Source organism: Crocodylus porosus, unplaced genomic scaffold, assembly GCF_001723895.1.
Source record: "Crocodylus porosus isolate Cpor-Errol unplaced genomic scaffold, CroPor_comp1, whole genome shotgun sequence".
NCBI classification, from domain to species: domain Eukaryota; kingdom Metazoa; phylum Chordata; order Crocodylia; family Crocodylidae; genus Crocodylus; species Crocodylus porosus.
The window spans coordinates 77,100,084-77,120,220 of NW_017728949.1; the positions used below are offsets into that span (position 1 = coordinate 77,100,084).

Here is a 20,137-nt window from a genome sequence, read left to right on the forward strand (position 1 = left end):
GTTGGTCTGACAGGACCTGCCACTGATGAACCCGTGTTGGTTGCCCCTAAGCATGCAGTCCCCTGCTGGCCCCTCCTGGATGTGTACCAGCATAACTTTTTTTTCAAACAGCTTGCCTAGGATCGAGGTAAGACTAACTGGCCTATAGTTTCCTGGGTCCTCCTTCCTCCCCTTTTTTGAAGATGGGAACCATGTTGGCCCTCTTCCAGTCTTCTGGGACCACACCAGAGCAGTGCGAGTGCTTAAATTAAATGAACTTGGCACTAACCAAGTGAATTGGAGGTCTGAAATGATTGGATATGTTAAAAAAAGGTGATAAGAGGGCACCAGTGAAGCAATGCCCAGAGTAAGACACTGGTAAAGGACCAAATTAAGAGGTGTGCATGTGATGAGCTGTTGGAACAAAGGAATATGCTGACAGAATGAAATATGAGCAGTATGATGATCGTAGGGAAACCAATATGTAGAAACAAAGTGTCATCAGAGGAGGAAAATTAAGAAAAAGCATAAAAGGGGGCAACAAGAAAGTGAAGTGTGGTGTCATCTCTCCAGCAAACAACATCTGTCTGGGTTGTGCCTGCCATAAAGATTACCCACTGATGACCACCCTCTACTTTCAGGTTTACTGACTGGCCATCAGACCCTTTGGTAGAGTAACATCTGGGATTGGGTGAGATCATTGGACTAAGTGTTTTTAGGCACTACTAAGATAACCTTTGATGTATTAATAAGTCAGATTTTAGTTAAGTGTGTGATTGTATTACATGTTCACGCTGGTTTAATTATCCTTTAGTGATACCTTAGCGCCACCTGGTGGACAGTGGCAGTAACATAATGGTGGCGGCAGCATCAGCAACTGGGCAGAAGCTGCTGCTGGATGTATGGGAAAACTGGCTGCTGCCCTCTCACTGTTGCTGGGCCTTCCTTGCTGCAGCCCCTCGGAGCGCGTGTCCAGGCTACCCTGCAGCTCTTCTCAGCCACCATCACTGCTACCTCTGGGCTGCCCAGCAGGGCAGCGGTGGCAGTGGAGAGGAGCCACAGGGCAGCCCAGGTACAGGTTCCAGGTGGTTGCAGCAAGAAAGGCCCAGCAGCGGGAAGGGGCAGGTGGCCACATTTCCCTCACACCCAGCAGCAGCTCCTGCCTAGCTGCCATTGCTCAGCGTGGGTGGGTGGTCTGGAGCAAGCATTGGATGGCCCAGAGTTGGGGCTGTGCATATGGGTTCCCACTGCTCCATTCTGGCCAGAGTGGGCGTGGGGTGGGCCAGGGTTGGGGATGGGGCTGTGTGCTCAGTTGTTGCTGGTGGAGGGGAGCAGTCAGAAGGCATGCAGGTTCTGGGCTGTTATGGGATGAGTGGGATGAGGTGATGACTGGTCTGCAACAGCTCCCCAGAACTGTCTGTGTAGCCCATGGGCCCAAATAATTGCCTGCCCCGGCCTAGACCAAAACCGAAGAGCTAATTATCTCCTCGCCCTGGTGTCAAGTACAGACCTACACTTTTTATCTGTACAAGTTATGGTTAACCTTTCTATACCCATAACAGAACAGAAGTGTGGCGCACAGAGACAGCTAAAAAATGGTAGAACCTGGTCTAAGATTTGTCTCCCCACCAAAGGATCAACGTGTGTTCTGTTTGCTACCGTGCTTACAGAAAAATTTGTAACTTAGGTCAATTCTGGCGCAGGCTTTTTGAGTATCTGTACCTAGCCTGGGAGTTAAAATGTTTGTCCAGACTGAGCTTTGAGTTTCTGTCTAATTCCAACTCCTTGATGTCTCACAAGAACAGAAGTTTGTATCTGGGCGGAACTGTGATAAATGTTACAGTCTAACCTGCCTTATTTACTTGTTGTGGTTAGTGTATCTTTCCATGAAGCTCTGCTTTCAAAAGTGCAGGTGGTCATCAGGACTGAAAATTAATGTGCTGCGATGACTCGCAGTAATATAAAAGAGTAATATAAACTAGCACTTTTAAAAAAAGAACAGGAAGGAGAAAATTGACCTACATGGCGCACTTTTAACTATACCTTCAGACCCTTAACTTTTCAGCTCAAGAAATGTATAAAACTTGCAGCTAGTGCCCATTTACGCTTTCATCTGTGTATGGCATAAATAGGCTGGATTGTTCACTGAACTCTCAAAGGGCAGCTGACAGTTCTCTTGTTGAGAGCTGAATTTGAGTGCAGTCTTTACATAGTTATAGTATGGCAGGGGTTGGGGCAGGCTCTCCCATGTTGATTGGCCACCGCATTTCAATCCAGACTTGGGGGGCTGATCTTTTCTGGGTGAGAGGTGGTTCAGGCTCTGTTGTCACTTAGTTTTTTTGGGCTTTCTGATTAGGGCTTATCTATGTAGAGAGACCTCACTGAAAGTTGTTGCATGCATTAAGCCAACCTGGAAAAAGCAGTTCCAGACAAAAAAACAACTGCATGGGAGTTATTCCAGAATTACTATAACATTTCAAATTCACACCCTGCCTTATTCTGGAAATACTCCCCCATGTGTAAAAAAAACTTTTAAAGCTGTCAAAAATATATTGACATATGCTTATAGTATGTTACAGAAACCCACCAACAAGGACTTGAGTGAAGATTTATATAGGCCACTAGAGATCCATGGCTTTAAGTTTATAGTGTCTATACTTTATCATAAAAGGTCAGCAAATAATTGTGCCTGCTCCCAGATTTTTTAAAAATGGTTTGAAAGGCATGTTTTTCATAGATTCTAGGGTCAGAAGGGACCTCAGTGGGCCATCTAGTCTGACCCCCTGCCCCTGGCAGGCAAGAAAAGGGTCACCAAACCTGGCATCATGTGAACCCAGCCAGGTGCCTGTCCAGTCTCCTCTTGAAGACCCCCAAGGATGGGGCAAGCACCACCTCCCTTGGAAGCCCATTCCAGATCCTGGCAACCCTGACCGTGAAGAACCTTTTTCTAACAACCAGTCTAAACCTGCTCTCTAGTAGCTTATGGCCACTGTTCCTTGTTGTTCCAGGGGGTGCCCTTGTACACAGATCGTTGCCTACTTCATGTTGCTCTCCCCTTATGAATTTGTATGCCACCACAAGGTCCCCTCTCAGCCTTCTCTTGGAGAGACTGAAGAGGTTAAAGTCCCTTATCCTTTCCTCATAGGGCCTTTTCTGCAGGCCTCCAATCAGATGAGTGGCCCTTCTTTGGACCCTCTCCAGGTTGTCTGCATCCCACTTGAACTGCAGTGTCCAGAACTGGATACAAGCTGCAGCTGCAGCCTGACCAGAGCTGTGTAGGGAGGGAGAATCACTTCCCTGGACCTGTTTATGAAGCACCTATGGATGCACAACAAGGTGTGAGTGGGTCTGCTGGCTGCTTCATCACATTGACGACTCATGTTCATCCTGAAGTCAACAGTGACGCCAAGATCTCTTTCTGCCTCAGTGGTGCTGAGAAGGTCACCCCCAGATGTTCTTATCTTTGAGATGTGAAATGGTGAGAGGTAATGACAGAGTATTTTAGGTAAACAGTTTTTGTATGAGTCTTTTACTTTGGTTTGGTTTAACATCTGCACATTCAGACTGGGCAAGTGTCAGGTTTATGATCTACTTGAAGTGAAACGAGACAAATAGCTAATTGAACACAATGTTTGAACAGCTGGCTAGAGACTACAGATAAAGCTAGTTGACTGATCAGAATGAAAATGGTAAGTCTGATTTATCCATCTACCAGATAGCTTTGAAGTCCTTGTAATGTAGTTTGAGAATGAGCTTCATACCTTGGAAGTATTGTATGCTTTTCGTAGAAGAACAGAGAGAAAAAAATTTTGCTTCTGGTTTTTCTTTCCTAAACTTAAAAAAATCTTATTTTAAGTGAAGATAGCTTTGCATTTACATTACTGCATTTACGCTACTGCTCTTCTCTTCTCTCTTTAAAAAATGACTTATCTTTGAATATTTTCCATACTGAAGGCTTGTCTTCAGAATTTCTCTTTGGAATTTTTGTAACCAATACCAGGTTGCTACATGGGGGAAGAAAAAGCTATTCCCTGTTAGAAAGAGAGAGTGATGCATGAGCTGCATACATCATATGTTTCCTTATTTATTCATGCAGTTGTAGTATATGTGTTACAATGGCAGTGATGTGCACTTGGATGCCGTGAGATCCTATTAAGGGTGATGCACAATATTATCTCTGTTAGGTGTGCAAGCAGCTACCATGGATTCAAAAGATAAACCCAGAGGCTGGATCCAGATGTGCAGGCACATGTTGTTTATGGTGCTGCAAACCTCTTTGCAGTAGCACAAACTGCACAAGTTGCACATTAATCAGTGCATGGCACTGCTAATTTGCAGTGCTGAAGCAAAATTCGCTACTGGGATTTTCTGGTAGCAAGACAAAACAAAACAAAACCCCAGGGAAAAAAAGTGGCACAACCAACGCCAAAGGGGTGAGCACCAGGACAAACCCAGTCTCTGCGCACTGCGAAGCCCCCATGCTGAGGCACCCTGCAACCCAGCCAGCTGCTCCTCAGCTGGCTGGGGCACAGTGTGCCTTGGGAGGGGGGAGCAGGCAGCCTTGGACTGGCTGCTGCCCTGTCTCTGCATGCCTCCAGTGTGGGGGCTCTACTATGGAGACCCTGTGCTGAGGCACACTATGCCCTAGCCAGCCTCAGAGTAGCTGGCTGGAGTGCAGTGTGCCTCAAGACAGGGGAGCAGGCTGCTGCTTCATGGCTGGCTGGGTGCAGTGTGTCTCAGCACAGGGGCTCTGCAGTGGAGCCTCTGCACTGAGACACGTGGAGAGAGGGGAACAGCCAGCCCAACGCTGCTTGCTTCCCTGTCCCGATGCATGCTGCGCCCCAGCATCGGGGCTTTGCAGCACGTGGAGATGGGCAATCGGGGAGCCCTGGGCTGCCTGCTCCCCTGTCTCAACGTGTTGGTTCTCAGCTGGCTGGGACACAGGGTGCCTCAGCACAGGGGATGGCTAGTCCCTGCTAAAGCACCCTGTGCCCCAGCTAGCCCACCCCCACAGCATGTGGAGTAGTAGGACAGCGAGTCTCACTGCAGAGCATGCAGGCAGGGGCATACACTGAAGCAGAAAATAGCAGCACAAATTTTACCACTACTGTTTGTGCTGCTGCGAAGGCACACCCCTGCTGGTGTGGACCCAGCCAGAGAATTGAAATAGGAATATGTAGTGTTAAAAACATTCTGACCTTTTGTGGCCTTTTTTAGGTCTTTACAACAGAAGAATTGCTCTATTATTTTACCATACTAAAAAAACCTCAAAAGTGAAAGCTAGGGCTGATACTGATAGCTGATTTTTAAGGAGGCATATTGGCCAATACTGATCCAATTTTCGATACTAGCCCAGCAGCTGGTAAGTCTATTGTGGTGGGGAGGGAAGGGGTATGGGGGGGCAGATCAAGGCCCCCATGGTGAGGAAGCAGTGGGGCTGAGGCAAGCCATGGCTAGTCTGGGGGCCATGGGGAGGTGCGGGGGTGGCTTATGCCACTGCGTGCCGTTTGTCCGGTGCTTCTCTGGTGGCTCCTGCTGCTTGTCCAGGAGGGCATGGGGGGGGCGTATGCCCCCAGATCTGCACAAGGTGGTGTGGGCTGGGAAGAGCCCTGTGCAGCCTTGGCCCCAGCTCACCGCACCTTGTGTATATCCAGGGGCACCCCCACTCCCCACTAGCCCTCTTGGGCTAGTGGCAGGAGCAACAGCAGGAGCTGCCAGATGAGCGGCTCCTGGTCGAGCAGTGCGCAGTGGCAGGAGTGCCTCCTCATGCCTCTCAGACAAGCCCTGGCTCCATCTTGCACCCCCTCTTCTCTCCCACCTTGGCTGGGCACCCTGGCTGGGCCTTAGCCCTAGCCCCACTCCTTCCTCACCACGGAGGCTTTGATCTGCCTTCCATGCCCCTTCCCTCCCCTCTCCCCTTCCATTACAACAGACTTATCAGCTGCATGCATCTTTCCAAGCTGCCAGGCTGTACTCCTCGCTGCCTACGTGCTGCACTGCGGCTGTGTGCATGCATGGGCCATTTATGTGCCAAATTATTGGCCGTATCATGCCAATTTTTGATACAGACAATTTTCTTTATATTGGTGCCGATCTGGTATTGTATCGGTGCACCTCTAGTGAAAGCTAAGAGCTGGCATATTCCAAGGGTTGCTTTGAGCCTAAATGGTTGTACTGTGACACCCAGATGCCATGGCTAACTATGACTGTTACAGGATTGTGAGTATCCACAACCTGGAAAAATCCACAGATTAAAACCTCAAAAACCAAAGATTTGGGGTTTTGCTTCCTAAAAGGACACTGTGGACTGGTTTTTTGGTTTTTTTTTTTAAATGAATTAAAACATGCTTCCCTTTGTAATGCCTTTTTTTTCCCCTCGCACATAAAGGCATTCCATTGTTCAGCATGAAATTTTAATTCTTCAAGTAAAATGGAAGATCACATTAACTAGTTCCATATTCCATGATTTGGTTAATTTTTTGTGTGTGCGCATCTGTTCTTGGAACCTATTAAATTTTAACCATCCTATTTGTTCCTAGCACCTTACTGAAACTAGGTATTTTGACCAAAATAAAATGTACTAAAAACATTTTAAGTTGATCCTGAGCTGGTAAAACAGCCATTCAAGCTTTCAAAATTTGCAAAATTCTGAATTCCAGTGATCTGTTTCTGATCCCTACCATTACAAGTTTCTGAAGTACCAAATTGATAAAATAACTTTCCAAATGCTGATTTAGTTTAGATTTATGGATCTTCTCTGAAATTCTGCAAGAGTAGGGTGGGGAAAGAAACTCAATTTCAAGCAGTCATATTTCAACATATGCTTCTTCCACTTCAGCATGTTGAAAGTCAATAAGTACATAGGAAATATGGCACTTTGTATTTCCTAACTGCCATGAAGACAATTTCAGAGATTGTGAGATGTATCTCTTATCCTTTTTCTATGGAACTGTCAATTCCATTTACTGTAATACATTATTATTTCTGTTGCAATGAACATTATCATTCAGAACAACCTTAAAGTGAGTCTTAGGGTACCTATTAAGCCACTTCTTCTTTACTGCTTTTATTATTTCTGTATATCATCTTAAAGTGTATTGTTTGTTTATTTCAGCAGGGAAAGCCTTATGTCTTCGATAGAGTGTTACCTCCGAACACAAGCCAGGAACAAGTTTATAATGCCTGTGCCAAGCAGATTGTTAAAGGTAGGTGAGGTTCTCATTCATCTCTAAACAGCAAATGTAAATGTTTGATTTTAATGCTGCCTGAAGCTAGGTAAACATATATTACCCTTTCTATGCTTGAGTTCAGGCCCTGGTACTCATTTTTTGAATAAGAAATTTGTGGTGGGGTATATAAACCCCCGTGCAGGGTTTATCCTGGGTGCCAGTCAGCTTGTTACACTACTGCCCCACACTGATCAAAAAAGAGGTAATGGCTTCTGGTGCCTAATCAGCTGTGCCCTTTTATTCCTGCCATATGTAGTTGGCTTGGGGAAGTATAATAGAGCCAACCTCGGTGGCTATCTGGGAGGAGTAGACTTTCAGCTTTCACTCTGTTGTAACTAGGAATGGATTAGATACTGCTAATGCTGTAGGAAGGTAGGCCTGTTTTAGACTCAGTTAGACAGTTGTATGAAATACCTCACCAGAGACTCCAGTGGTTTGTGATGAGCTCAGGAGTGACACAGGCAGAGTTGTGAAAATAATTTTGGTAACAGGCTAAGCATGATTTGGCTTGCTGTGGGACCATTTTAAAACTGCAATAACAAATAATCCCTTTGCTGATGGTAAAACAGTGTCTAGAACACAAAACAATATGCAAAGTAGACTAGTGTAATTGTTTTAACATGGCTTTTGCCTGCTCTGTCCTGACTAGAGGTACTCTGTTTTAAACCTCTGCTAATTGTAACTGATTTTTAGATAGTCAGTAGAGATCTATTTTTAAAAATTTCTTCTAACTGCAGGGGTAGAATTGCATGAGGAGGCCTGAGATCACCCAGCTAGCTGAAAACAGTGCTGAACTTCAAGGAAGAAAGGAACCTTCAATTTCACTACCAGAATTCAGATTGGCTGGTGGTGATGCAGTGATATGAGCACTAGAATAATTTCTAGTAGCAAAGGCACTTCTCATTAAAGGCTTATCTGCATGGGAAAGGTATTTAAAAGTAAGCTGAATTTTAAAAGGCAATAGCTATTTCTCCTGGTTCCCGGTATTAGCATTCCTTAACACCATTCTTACTGTGGCTCAGCTCTGCCCACAAAACACTAAAAAGGTACTCACAGTGTGGAATAAATGTGTCAATGGGCAGCTATTTCCTTGTGTAGATGAGCCCTAAGAAGAGAATCGTTATTTCATGTACAGAAAGCTCCTTTTTAAATGAGGTAAGCACACCATGGCTGCTGGATTGCACTCTGAATGCTACCAAAATACCATAAATCATTTCAGTGTTATGACTGAACTCGTGAACCTTGAAATGCTTAGATACATTTTAATGTCCACCATTGATTTTTCACAAAAGACATCTAGGATAGGCCTGACCCTGAGCACTAGTTAGTGTCCTGTTAATTGTTCAGCACCTCACAGAATCAACCCTGAGTTTCCCAGATCAATTTGTTCATAATGACACGGGCTGATTACCGCACTTTTTGAATGTGGAAGTCCCTTGATGACCTTGTTTTTAGCCTTTTAACATTACTTTTGGGGTGTGACCAATACCAGGTCATTGTTGAATGCAGGGGTACTCAAACTCCCAGCCTGTAGATCCGATCCAGTCCCTGGTGCTGTGTGGTCTGATTGCAGGGCTTCCTATGGATTTGTGGGCAGCCCCACTGGGCATGGCCCTCCATGCTAGGTTGGGTGTGCAGGGAGGTATGGGGCCTGATCCTGGTGCACGAGGGCCAGGTTGGGGCAATGTGGGGCTCTTGGAGCCTGCTTCCAGCTGGCACTTCCGTCTGGCTGGTATCATGCCTTGGGGCCCTGCACCACCTCCACCCAGTTCCTGCATGCTGAGACTGGGCCCCAGAGATCTATGCCACCCCCACCCAGCTGGCTTTGGGCTCCAGCAGAGTGGAGGTGGTACAGGGCCCCGGAGTGCAGTCCTGGTTTGCAGGGTGATGCAGCACCCTATCTATCCCACAGACCAGCCTTGTGCCATTCCTCTTGTTGGTAGGGCCAAAAGTGTGGGCACCGCAGGTTTAGTGCAGGGTTTTCCAACGTCTGGAGAAGCTCCTCTGGGTGCATGAAGGATTTGCCAGAGGAGACAAATTTCATAGTTTCGTAGTGGCTAGGGTCAGGAGGGACCTGAACAGATCATCTAGCTGACCCCCTGCCACAGGCAGGAATGAATGCTGGATTCACAGACCCCAGACAGGTGATCATCCAACCTCCTCTTGAATTTGTCCAAGGTAGGGGTGAGGACCACTTCCCTGGGAAGTTGGTTCTACATTTTGGCCACCCTAACTATAGAATATTGCCTTCTGATCTCTAACCTAAACCTATTCTTCATCAGCTTATTACCATTGTTCCTCATCACCCCAGGTGGAGCTGGGGAGAAAAGGGCTCTACCTATTTGCTGTTAATCTCCCCTGATGAGTCTGTAGGCAGCCACCAGGTCCCCCCTCAGCCTCCTTTTGCTGAGGCTGAACAGGTTCAGGTCCCCCAGTCTCTCCTCACAGGGCCTGTCCTACTGCCCTCTCATCAAGCGGGTGGCCCTCCTCTGAACCCTCTCCATGCTGGCCACATCTTTTTTGAAGTGCGGTGCCCAGTACTGGACGCGGTACTCCAACTGTGGCCTGACCAATGTTGCACAGAGGGGGAGTATCACCTCTCTGGACTGGCTTGAGATGCATCTTTGGATGCATGACAAGGTATGGCTGGCCTTGCTGGCTGCAGTCTGGTATTGGCAGCTCATGTTCATCTTGGAGTCAGTAATGACTCCAAGATCCCTTTCTGCCTCTGTGCTTTCAAGAGGAGAACTCCCCAGCCTGTATGCATGCTGTAGATTCCTTCTCCCAAGGTGCAGCACCCTGTATTTGTCTACTTTGAACCCCATCCTATTCTCATCTGCCCATTTTTGTAGTCTGTCTAAATCTATTTGCAGCCTCTCTCTCCCTTCAAGTGTGTCCACCTCGCCCCACATCTTAGTGTTGTCAGCAAACTTAGACAGCGTGCTTTCCACCCCCTTGTCCACGTCGCTGATGAAGATGTTAAGCAGTGCAGGACTGAGCCCTGGGGGACCCCACTGCTCACATCTCGCCAGGTTGAGTACAACCTGTCCACCACTACTCTCTGGGTGTGCCTCATCAGCCAATGTTTTACCCATCCAACTGTGTAGGCATCAGTGCCACAGTTGCTTAATTTATTGATCAGAATGGGGTGAGAGACAGTGTCAAAGGCCTTCTTAAAGTCTAGAAAGACTACGTCGACACCATCATCCAAGGATTTAGTTACTTGGTCACAAAAGGCAACCAGGTTGGTCAGGCAGGACCTGCCTTTGATGAACGCATGCTGGTTGCCCCTGAGCATGATCTCCCCTGCTGGCCCCCCACAGATGTGCTCCTTGATGATTCTCTCCAAGATCTTCCCAAGCACCAAGGTGAGGCTTATGGGCCCATAGTTACTTGGGTCCTCCTTCCTCCCTTTCTTGAAAATTGGGACCACATTAGCCAGTTTCCAGTCCCCCAGCACCTGGTCAGATGACCATGAATGCTCATACAGCCAGGCCAAGGGCTCCGTGATGACCCCTGCTAGCTCCCTCACACCCTTGGGTGGAGGGCATCTGGACCTGCAGATTTAAAAATGTCTAGCCCTTCCAGAAGATCCCTAACTACATCTGTGCTGACTGAAGGCCTTACAGAGCTATCCCCAAGATTGTCCCTACCTCTGATAGGTGGAATGTCCTGGTCCCTGTTCATGAAAACAGAGGCAAAGAAACTGTTAAGAATATCAGCTTTTTTGTCTGGCATAGCCACAAGATTACCGTTTGCGTCTTGCAGGGGCTCTACATTGCCTTGTGCCCTCTTCTTGCTCCCAATGTACTTGAGAAAGGGCTGTTTTCCAAGTTCTCTATTTGGCCCTCCGCTGCAAATTAAAGTGCAAATTTTCATTGGGAATATTGGAAAGGAAATCTTCAAAACTTGATGGGAGTATAATATATGTATAATCACTTGCCAGTGTTTCCTGAGAACCTGAAACAGCAGCTCTGAAGTACAAAACTGCCTTTTCTGTTTCAGCTTAGGTGTCAGTGATGATATTTTAAATATCATTATTGTTAAAAAAAAAAAATTGCATTTCAAAATGTGTGCATTGGGGAAAGCAATATCAGCACATCTGTGCTGCTCATTTTCTAAGGGGACACTTTCAGAAGAGATGCTAGAAATTAAGATGCTGCTCATCTTAATTTAACAAAACCCACAGGGATTTGAGTTGGGGGTGGAAACAGTGATTTAGTTTTAGTTTTTGAAAGTGCAACTCTGCTTTCAGATGTTTGTAAAATGCTGTTTAATGCATCCCATAGAGGGTAAATGCTAAGGTTGTCTCTTTGGCATCCTGAGTGCCAGAACACACATTTCACTGTGTAAGTGGGTCACTTATCCTGCTGCCTTAAGACAGGTGAGTCAGCTCTGTTCTGAGTTTCTCAGGCCAGTTTTATAATTCACAAAATAACCTTGAATCCATGACAAACCAAACCAAAAGAAATCAAACCCTTTGTGGTTTCTGAATGTTAGGAGATGGTTGATTTTAATCTGGGCTTATCACCAGCACAGCAGCCTTTCCTCTCCAACCTCTGGAATTTTTCATCCTTTTTGTGGCTCCCTGCTTCCAGCTTGCCCCAAGCCTCCCAGCCCAGCAGACTAATATCCACTGACTACGTGCAACTGAGTTCCAAGCCCTTGAGGAGTCCAAGACCTACTTAAACACTGTTGCTGCCATTCTGTCATTCCTACTTTTCACAACACTCTTACAGAATATGTTCTTCATTGCATGATGCTGGTTATTAAGTGCAAAACTGCATTCACTCTGTATGGACCAGTTGTAAATGATTGCTGGGGGATGGAAGAAATAATACATTACATTATTGTACTCTCGAAGTCTTATTTGAAGAAACTGTTGAAATCTTCTGTCACCAGACATTTTAGTGCATGTATAGACTTGTAGATTCTTTTGAAAAGAAATTTAATCTTTTGGTTAAAGCATTGACATGAGGCTCTGGAAATTTGGGTTCTCAGAAATACTTATAGACCTTGGATCAGTTAATCTATTAGTTTCCTTAGTTCCCCATCTGGAAAATGTAGATTAAAAGACTTTTTGTCTGTTGGGTCAATTATTTTGATTGTAAGGTGGTCTTTCTCAAATGGCATTTGTGTAGATTAGTTAGCTTAATTGGACTCCAGTCTTGGTTAGTGCTACTAGAAATCTACTGTTATACAAATGTCAACATGGCTTTCTAGATGTTGTATTTTATCATTTCTCATTATTAAGCCCCCAAATAAAAATCTTAATGCAATGATAATTGTACCTGTAAACTGTGTAAATACATATAATGAAATATTTTCATAATAGTTTAGAATATTACTGATAGACCATCAAGGATACTTGTATAACTTAATTTATTACATTAAAATATCCATTGAATATTAGATCATTATTTTCAAAGGCTTATTGGTATTTTTAAATAGTCTTATGATCATTACCTTAAGCCATCTTTATTCATAATACACCCACACTGTTCCATATTGTTTCATCATGATGAATGTCATTACAGAAAATGCCAGTTGGCATAATGAATAACCATTGAATACTAAAACAATGGTTACAAAAACTACATTGACAACAGAATTTTCTAATTTAAGATTTTTAACAAAAGCTGAACATAGCTGTCTATTTAAATAAACAGCTCAGTAACTGAACCACACTATTTTTATATCCCATGTATAAGAAACATGCAAACCATGTCCTTTGGTTTATATAATTAAGTAGTCTAGATTTTAGAGACATTTGTTTAATAACTTGAGCTCTTTTCAAATATCTTTTTGAAGGATTATTATGTACAGCGGTGAATTTGCCAGTCATTCTCCTTTCTGTTGCACTACATCCTACTTTGATCTGGCCTTTTGTCATCAGAAAATGCTTTTGCTTTCTAGTCTAAATAAAAAGATGATTATATTTTGGGGGTCTTTGTCTTTTCTGTAGTGTAATATAGGAAGAATGGTTGGAAGGAATTAAACACCATGGTTACTAGATGTTGTTGAAATACATGTTAAATATATCATGGCCAGTGCAAGTTGTTTGCTGGGCTTTTGTTTTTCAGCTGTGTAGCAATTTGTGTGTGCTCCGCAGCCTTGGAAGAAAAGAAAATGAATTGTTTTAATGATTTTTTTTTTTTTTTTTTGTGGTAGTTCTGTACAAACATTCTGGGTAGTCATCACTGAATAGCTTATTAGCTGTCTAGTCTGATTATTTATATACTTGACTCAACTGAATATTTAATGACAGAATTGTAGAAGTGGAAAAGATGTATTGGATTATTCTGCTCACCTATAGAAAAATTGATTCTGGAATGTTTTAAAATGGTTCTTATTTTTGCTAGAAAACCTCTTGGGAACTTGTTCTGGAGGATCTGAATACTGGCTGTTTGTGCAACATAATGAAACTTTTACTTTAAGGCTTGCCCTGTTCACAAATTCCAAAAGGAAGCCCTAGAAGTTTTCTGTTCCTCTCAGAAAACAGGAGTATTGAAGGGTTGAAATTCTGCACACTGCCCCCCCCCATTAAAACACCCTGCAAGCAAACTTCAGTTATGCTATGTCTGCAAACAGATGAAAGTACAGGAGGAGCCTGTTCTCAGGTTACAGTGTATCTTAATATTGCGAGTGGCCTGTAAAATAAGAAAGGAGGGAGGCATTAGGAAAGAGTTCCCTGTATAAGCAGGTGAGGGTGAAGCAGCAAGCATAGGGGAATGATAAAGAGGAAGAAGAGAGAGGGGTCTACTGGATCAGAAAAGTTGGTTTCCATATACTGTAACCACCAGTGGTCATCAGTCAAAGTCATTTTATGCATAATAGAAGTTGAATGGTGGAGCTCACCATACTGAGAGAGAGAAGAATGGGAACTGCAAGGCAGATCAGGAATAGTTTAGTTTGCCTTTTGGTGGGTTTGAAGAAGAAAAATACAACATGCCATTTAAAAATGTTAAGAGAAGGATTGAGGTAGGAATGAACAAGGGTGTGTGTGCGTGCACGCACATGTGCAAAAAGGTATATCTCCTTTTACTTGCATGTATTTTTCTTTCAACTTTTTGTTGTCCTCTCTCTTAGCTTGTGAGCCTTTGTGACAGAGACCATTTTCCTTTGTATTTGGACAGACCCAAGAACATTTTGGGGTTACTGTTATATATAAACAAATGGGGTATTCAACAGTGGAAAGTCTACCGAAAATAACTTAACCCGTATTCCTCTGAGACTTCAATGCTGGCCTTTGTCAGTTGTAAGTTGTATTATCCTTGTTTACTCAAGGTGTTGTAAAGGGCAATGGAGTGAATTTTGAAAGAGAATAGACGTAGTGGTTTTCAAGGCTTTTGAGCTAACTGACAGCTTGAAGCACATGCAGTACTGGGTCCAGTGAGGGTTGCATAGTAATTAACTTGAAATGCTATATTTTTGTAATGGCCATATGATATTTGTGTATTGTAACTGATATTTACAACCTTTACTTAAGCTTAGTAATAGGTTGTATGTAATAATATCCATATATCTTTCTAAAATGGGAACAAGAATAAATGATTCCAGTGGAGAAGTGGGTAAAATGAGGCAGCTGTCCAGAGTAGGTTAATTTAATTTATTCATTTTAATCTTGATTTGCATTACCATTTATTTTCCAAGAGACACTCATTCTTATTGGTGGGTATAACCATTAAAGCATGTTGAATTTCAGCAAAATGTAGCCTTAACACTAGTTCCTTTTTAATAATTAGCAAGACGCACCATCCATACATATTTATTGGCAGTTACATATTTTAACAAATATTGCTAACTCCTGTTTGTTTACAGATTGCTAACTCCTGTTTGTTTGCATTAGGAAATATGAACAATACATTTTTTATTTCTTAGATTTTCTTTTGTATATGAGATTTGTGTCAATCATTGTGGGAGGGTGATAGGGATTCAGTTAAAATGGACAAAAACAGTCTTTTAAAATTTATTCTGTTACTTAAATAAAGTTATCTGCTAGATTAAAGATGATATCATTGGGCTCATTGTTGCAGCATATTTTAATTTATTTAGTTTAGGCCTTAGTAAGTTGTGAATTTCAAATTTATCTTTAAGCAGGTTTGCTTTCAAAAAGGAACCAACAGTAATTTTGATCTGCACTAAAGCTGTTTTAGGTTCCACTTCCAGTTTCTACTGCCTCAGTTATCATCCAGATCTGCTACCCTCAGCAGTCCTCCTTACCTACTCACAGCTGCCTGTTCAGGTTTCTCTGGGCATCCCACCAACAGGCATAGACTTAGATGCTGAGCTTCATAATTAAGCTATTTTAAAGGTCTCTTTCTTTCTTTCTTTCTTTCTTTCTTCCTTCCTTTCTTTCTCTTCCCCCCTCCATCACTTTCCTTTTCCCTCCTTTTTCAAAAACTTTTACATCTTGCAAATACTTTCTGATTAGCATTAAGCTTTCAAGAAAATTAGTATTAAAATCACAGTCATGAAATTTCAGTTGGTTTACTTTTACCAAATGTAGATATAAGGATGATCAAAATCGGGGCTTATAAATAATGGAAGGCAAGCTTCAATCATACCTCTGGGGAAGCTGCTATCTGCTTAATATTCAAGCTATTACTGCTGTAAGCAGGTTTTCCAGCTCTAGCTCATACTTCATTGAACTGCAAATCAATAAGATGCTGCTTTCAAACAGGAAATGTGAATGAATGTTTTGAAATCCTAGGGAAGTGAAACTCGGACCTGTTTAGAAGCCCCTTGCTAAACATAACTGGCTGAGCTGAAGGTATGGGCTAGTTTATTTATGCCACATCGGAGACTAAACTGCTCTTAAATTGTGCTGCCAATGTGTGAATTTATTACAGGCCTTCTCTCACTAGAGAATGAATAAGCCATATTTTCTGTAGATGAGGAGACCATGTATTTTAATCACCTTGGTGCAGACTCTCTGGTGCCCTGTAACATTTGGTTACTTGATTTCAGGTTTTGGAAAATGTACCCAGAACTATTAGTCTGACATGCATAGTTTCATAGTGCTTAGGGTCGGAAGGGACTTAAACAGATCATCAGGTCTGAGCCCCCTGCCCCGGGCAGGAACAGCTGCCAGGGTCATATCACCCCAGCCAAATATCTGTCCAGCCTCCTCTTGAAGACTCCCAAGGTAGGAGAGAGAGCACCAGCTCACTTGGGAGCCCCTTCCAGAGCCTGGGAGCCCTAACTGTCAAGTAATGTCTCCTGATGTCCAGCCTGAACCTTCTTGCTAACAATTTGTGGCCGTTATTCCTAGTAACCCCCAGTGGTGCCCAGCAGAACAGAGCCTCCCCTAATTCTTGCTGGTCCACCCCTAGTGAGTTTGTAAATGGCCACCAGATCTCCTCTGAGCCTTCTCTTGTGGAGGCTGAATAGGTTCAGGCCCTTTAGCCCCTCTTCATAGGGCCTGCCCTGTTGCCCCTTGACCATGCAAGTGGCCCTGCTCTGGACCCTCTCAGTGCTAGCCACATACCTTTTGAAGTGCAGCACCCAGAACTGGACGCAGTACTCCAACTGTGGCCTGACCAAAGCTGCATATAGGGGAAGGATCACCTCCCTGGGCCTGCTTGTGATGCATCTGTAGATGCATGAAAAGGTGTGGTTAGCCTTACTGACTGCTTCCTTGAATTGGCAGCTCATGCTCATCCTGGAGTCAACAATGACTCCAAGATCCCTTTTTTCCACCAAGTTGGCAAGAAGGGTGTTCCTTAGCCTATAGGTGTGGTTGCTGCTTCCTTCTCCCTAGATGCAGTACCTTAGGCAGTCCTCAACTTACAAAATTTCTAGTTACAATGTTTCACATTTACAATATTTGTAAACATCCTGTTTCAACTTTATGATGTAAGTTTTGACTTGCAATGCTTGATCTGATGTGATGCCACACCAGCAAACAAGTTTGCTGTGGCACTCATCTCCCTGGAGAACATCTGTCCAAACTTCCTTGGACACTTTCTTTAAGAAAGCAGACAAGACTTCAGAAAAACGTGCAGCAAAGACTCCTAACGGTTCTTGGCTGGAGTCTTCTCAAAAAGCCCAACCAAGAGCCTTTCAAAAAGTCCAGGAAAGTCACTTCAAAGAAGTCCTTCCAAATCAATATAATGGCTATTTACAATATAAATGCATTCATGTAGCTATATTACTCATGTATAATTGATCAAGTACAAAATTCTGGGGTATTTTTGATTAAAATAGGGTATCAGGCTTTGGTTCAGGAGCAAATCCCCCATTTATAACATTTTCTTATGAGAAAATTGGTTCGAAGTTGCAACATTTTGACTTAAGACGCAGTTTTCAGGTGCCAATTGTGGCATAAGCCCGAGGACTGCCTGTACTTGTCTGTGCTGAATTCCACCCTATTCTCATGCACCCACCTCTGCAACTTGTCAAGATCTAGCTGGATTTTGTCCCTCCCCTCCAGCGTGCCTACCTCGTCCCACAACCTGGTGTTATCAGTGAATTTGGGCAGCATGCTTTCCACACCCACATCCAGATTACTGATGAAGATGTTGAACAGTACAGGCCCCAGGACTAAGCCCTGGGGGACTCCACTGCCCACATCCCTCCAGGTTGAAAATGACCCATCCACCACCCTCTGGGTGTGACCATCTAGCAGATTTGCCACCCATCTGACTGTGTAGGCATCAATGCCACAGTCGCCTAATTTTTTTTAAGAGAATGTGGTGGGAAATCATGTCAAAGGCCTTCTTAAAGTCCAGGAAGATGACATCCACCCCGACACCCTCATCCAGTGACTTTGTGACCTGATCATAAAAATAAAACCAGGTTAGTCAGGCAGGACCTGCCCTCGGTGAATCCATGGTGGTTGCCCCTCAGCATTACTTCCCCTGCTGGGCCCTTGCAGATGTGCTCCTTGATAATTTTCTCAAAGGTCTTCCTAAGGACCAAGGTAAGACTAACTAACTGGCCTATAATTGCCAGGGTCCTCCTTTCTCCCCTTCTTGTAAATGGGGACCACATTGGCCCTTTGCTAATCCTCTGGTACCCGGCCAGTTCCCCATGAGCGCTCATAGATCCATGGCAGGGGCCCTGCTATGACCCCCACCAATCCCCTCAGCACCCTCAGCTCCTAGCACGTACAGTAGGGATCATGGGAATAACGCTGCTGGATTGCTAGTCGGCGTTGTTTATGGCCGGTATTTGATGGTATCTGATAGTCTTTGAACCTCCAACTTTCGTTCTTGATTAATGAAAACATTCTTGGCAAATGCTTTCACTTTTGTTCGTCTTGAGGCAGTCTTAACAAGTTCACCTCTAGTGGCATAAAACGAATGCCCCTGGCCATCCATCTTAATCATGGCCCTAGTTCTGAATACCAACAAAACAGAACCGGAGCCCTATTCCATTATTCCTAGCTGGAGTATTCCGGCGACCAGCCTGCTTTGAACACTCTAATTTTTTCAAAGTAAACGCTTCGGACCCCCAGGACACTCAGTTAAGAGCATCAAGGGAGTGTTGAGAGGCAGGGGCTGGGACAGGCAGTAGCTCACCTCGTGGTGGACCCCCAGGTCAATCCCAAGATCCAGCTATGAGCTTTTTAACTGTAGCAACTTTAATATATGCTATTAGAGCTGGAATTTCTGTGGCTGCTGGCACCAGACTTGTCCTCCAATAGATCCTTGTTAAAGGATTTAAAGTATACTCATTCCAATTACAGGGCCTCGAAAGAGTCCTCCTCTATTGTTATTTTTCATCACTACCTCCCCAGGTCCGGAGTGGGTAATTTGTGCTCCTGCTGTGATAGCCATTTCTCAGGCCCCCTTTCCAAAATCGAATCCTGATTTCCCCATTACCCATGGTCACCATGGTAGGCACAGGAACTACCATTGAAAGTTGATAGGGCAGATATTCGAATGCGTCGTCACCGCCACAAGGGCGTGCGATCGGCCTGAGGTTATCTAGTTACCAAAGCAGCTGGGCGAGCCTGTGTTGGTTTTGGCTTGATAAACGCATGCATCCCTGGAGGTCAGCACTCATTGGCATGTATTAACTCTAGAATTACCACAGTTATCCAAGTAACGGTTGGAGTGAGTAAAGGAACCATAACTGATTTAATAAGCCATTCACAGTTTCACTGTACCGGCCGTGTGTACTTAGACATGCATGGCTTAATCTTTGAGACAAGCGTATGCTCCTCGCAGGATCAGTCAGATAGCCACGCTCCTCAGGTGAGGGAGAGTGGGGTGGGGGAGCCTCACAGATGGGCACCCACTTGGCCAGGAGGGCCAGCAACTTTTCTGCCTGCAGCCCCCTGCCCCTCAGTGGCCCCACAGGACACTTTCCCTGGGGCAGGGAAGGTGCGGGGACTACAGTGCAGTGGCACGGGGAAGGACAGCGGGGAGGGAATGGCAGGCACCAGGCCGGAGCCTGAGCACCCTCTTCCCACCCACTTTTCCCAGCGTGCCCCCCCTTGGGGGGCCGTGGCAGATGCCCGCGCAATGACTGCTAGAGAAGATGGTGTCCACAAGATGGGGAGGGTAGAGGGTCAGGGCGGGGACCCATGCGGGGCTCCCCCGGCGGGGACCCATGCGGGGCTCCCCCAGCTGGGCCTGCTAACTATCATCTGCATTTCTTGGTGTGGTCAGACCTCTGGGAGGGCTCCCAGGGTAGGGCATGGTCAGACCTCTAGGAGGGCTCCCAGGGCAGCTCAGCACAGGTTCGGCCAAACCTCCTCCAGGGGGAGGGGGAGGGAGAGGGAGGAGCCTGGTCTCCAACAGAGGGGGTCATACGGGTAGGGGAGGTAGCCACTTTGCCTGAGCACCGGTGGGGGGACTGTCGGCCTGCTAAGGGCCCTCTCTGATGTGACCGCAGTTGCCACATCGATTGGTAGAGAGGAAAAGAGAAGAACAGGGGGGAGGTAACCGCCTTGCCCGAACACTGGTGGGGGGGTCACC

General features: G+C 44.9%; 1 protein-coding gene across 1 annotated transcript in view; it reads left to right on the forward strand.

Annotated features, from left to right (window-relative positions):
* KIF5C (kinesin family member 5C) overlaps window positions 1-20,137 on the forward strand; it is a 156,435-nt gene that overhangs the window by 35,881 nt on the left and 100,417 nt on the right. Inside the window, exon 4 of the mRNA XM_019553610.1 lies at window positions 7,097-7,184. Within this exon, the coding sequence (XP_019409155.1) occupies window positions 7,097-7,184 (88 nt within the window). The remainder of the gene's footprint in view (window positions 1-7,096; window positions 7,185-20,137) is intronic.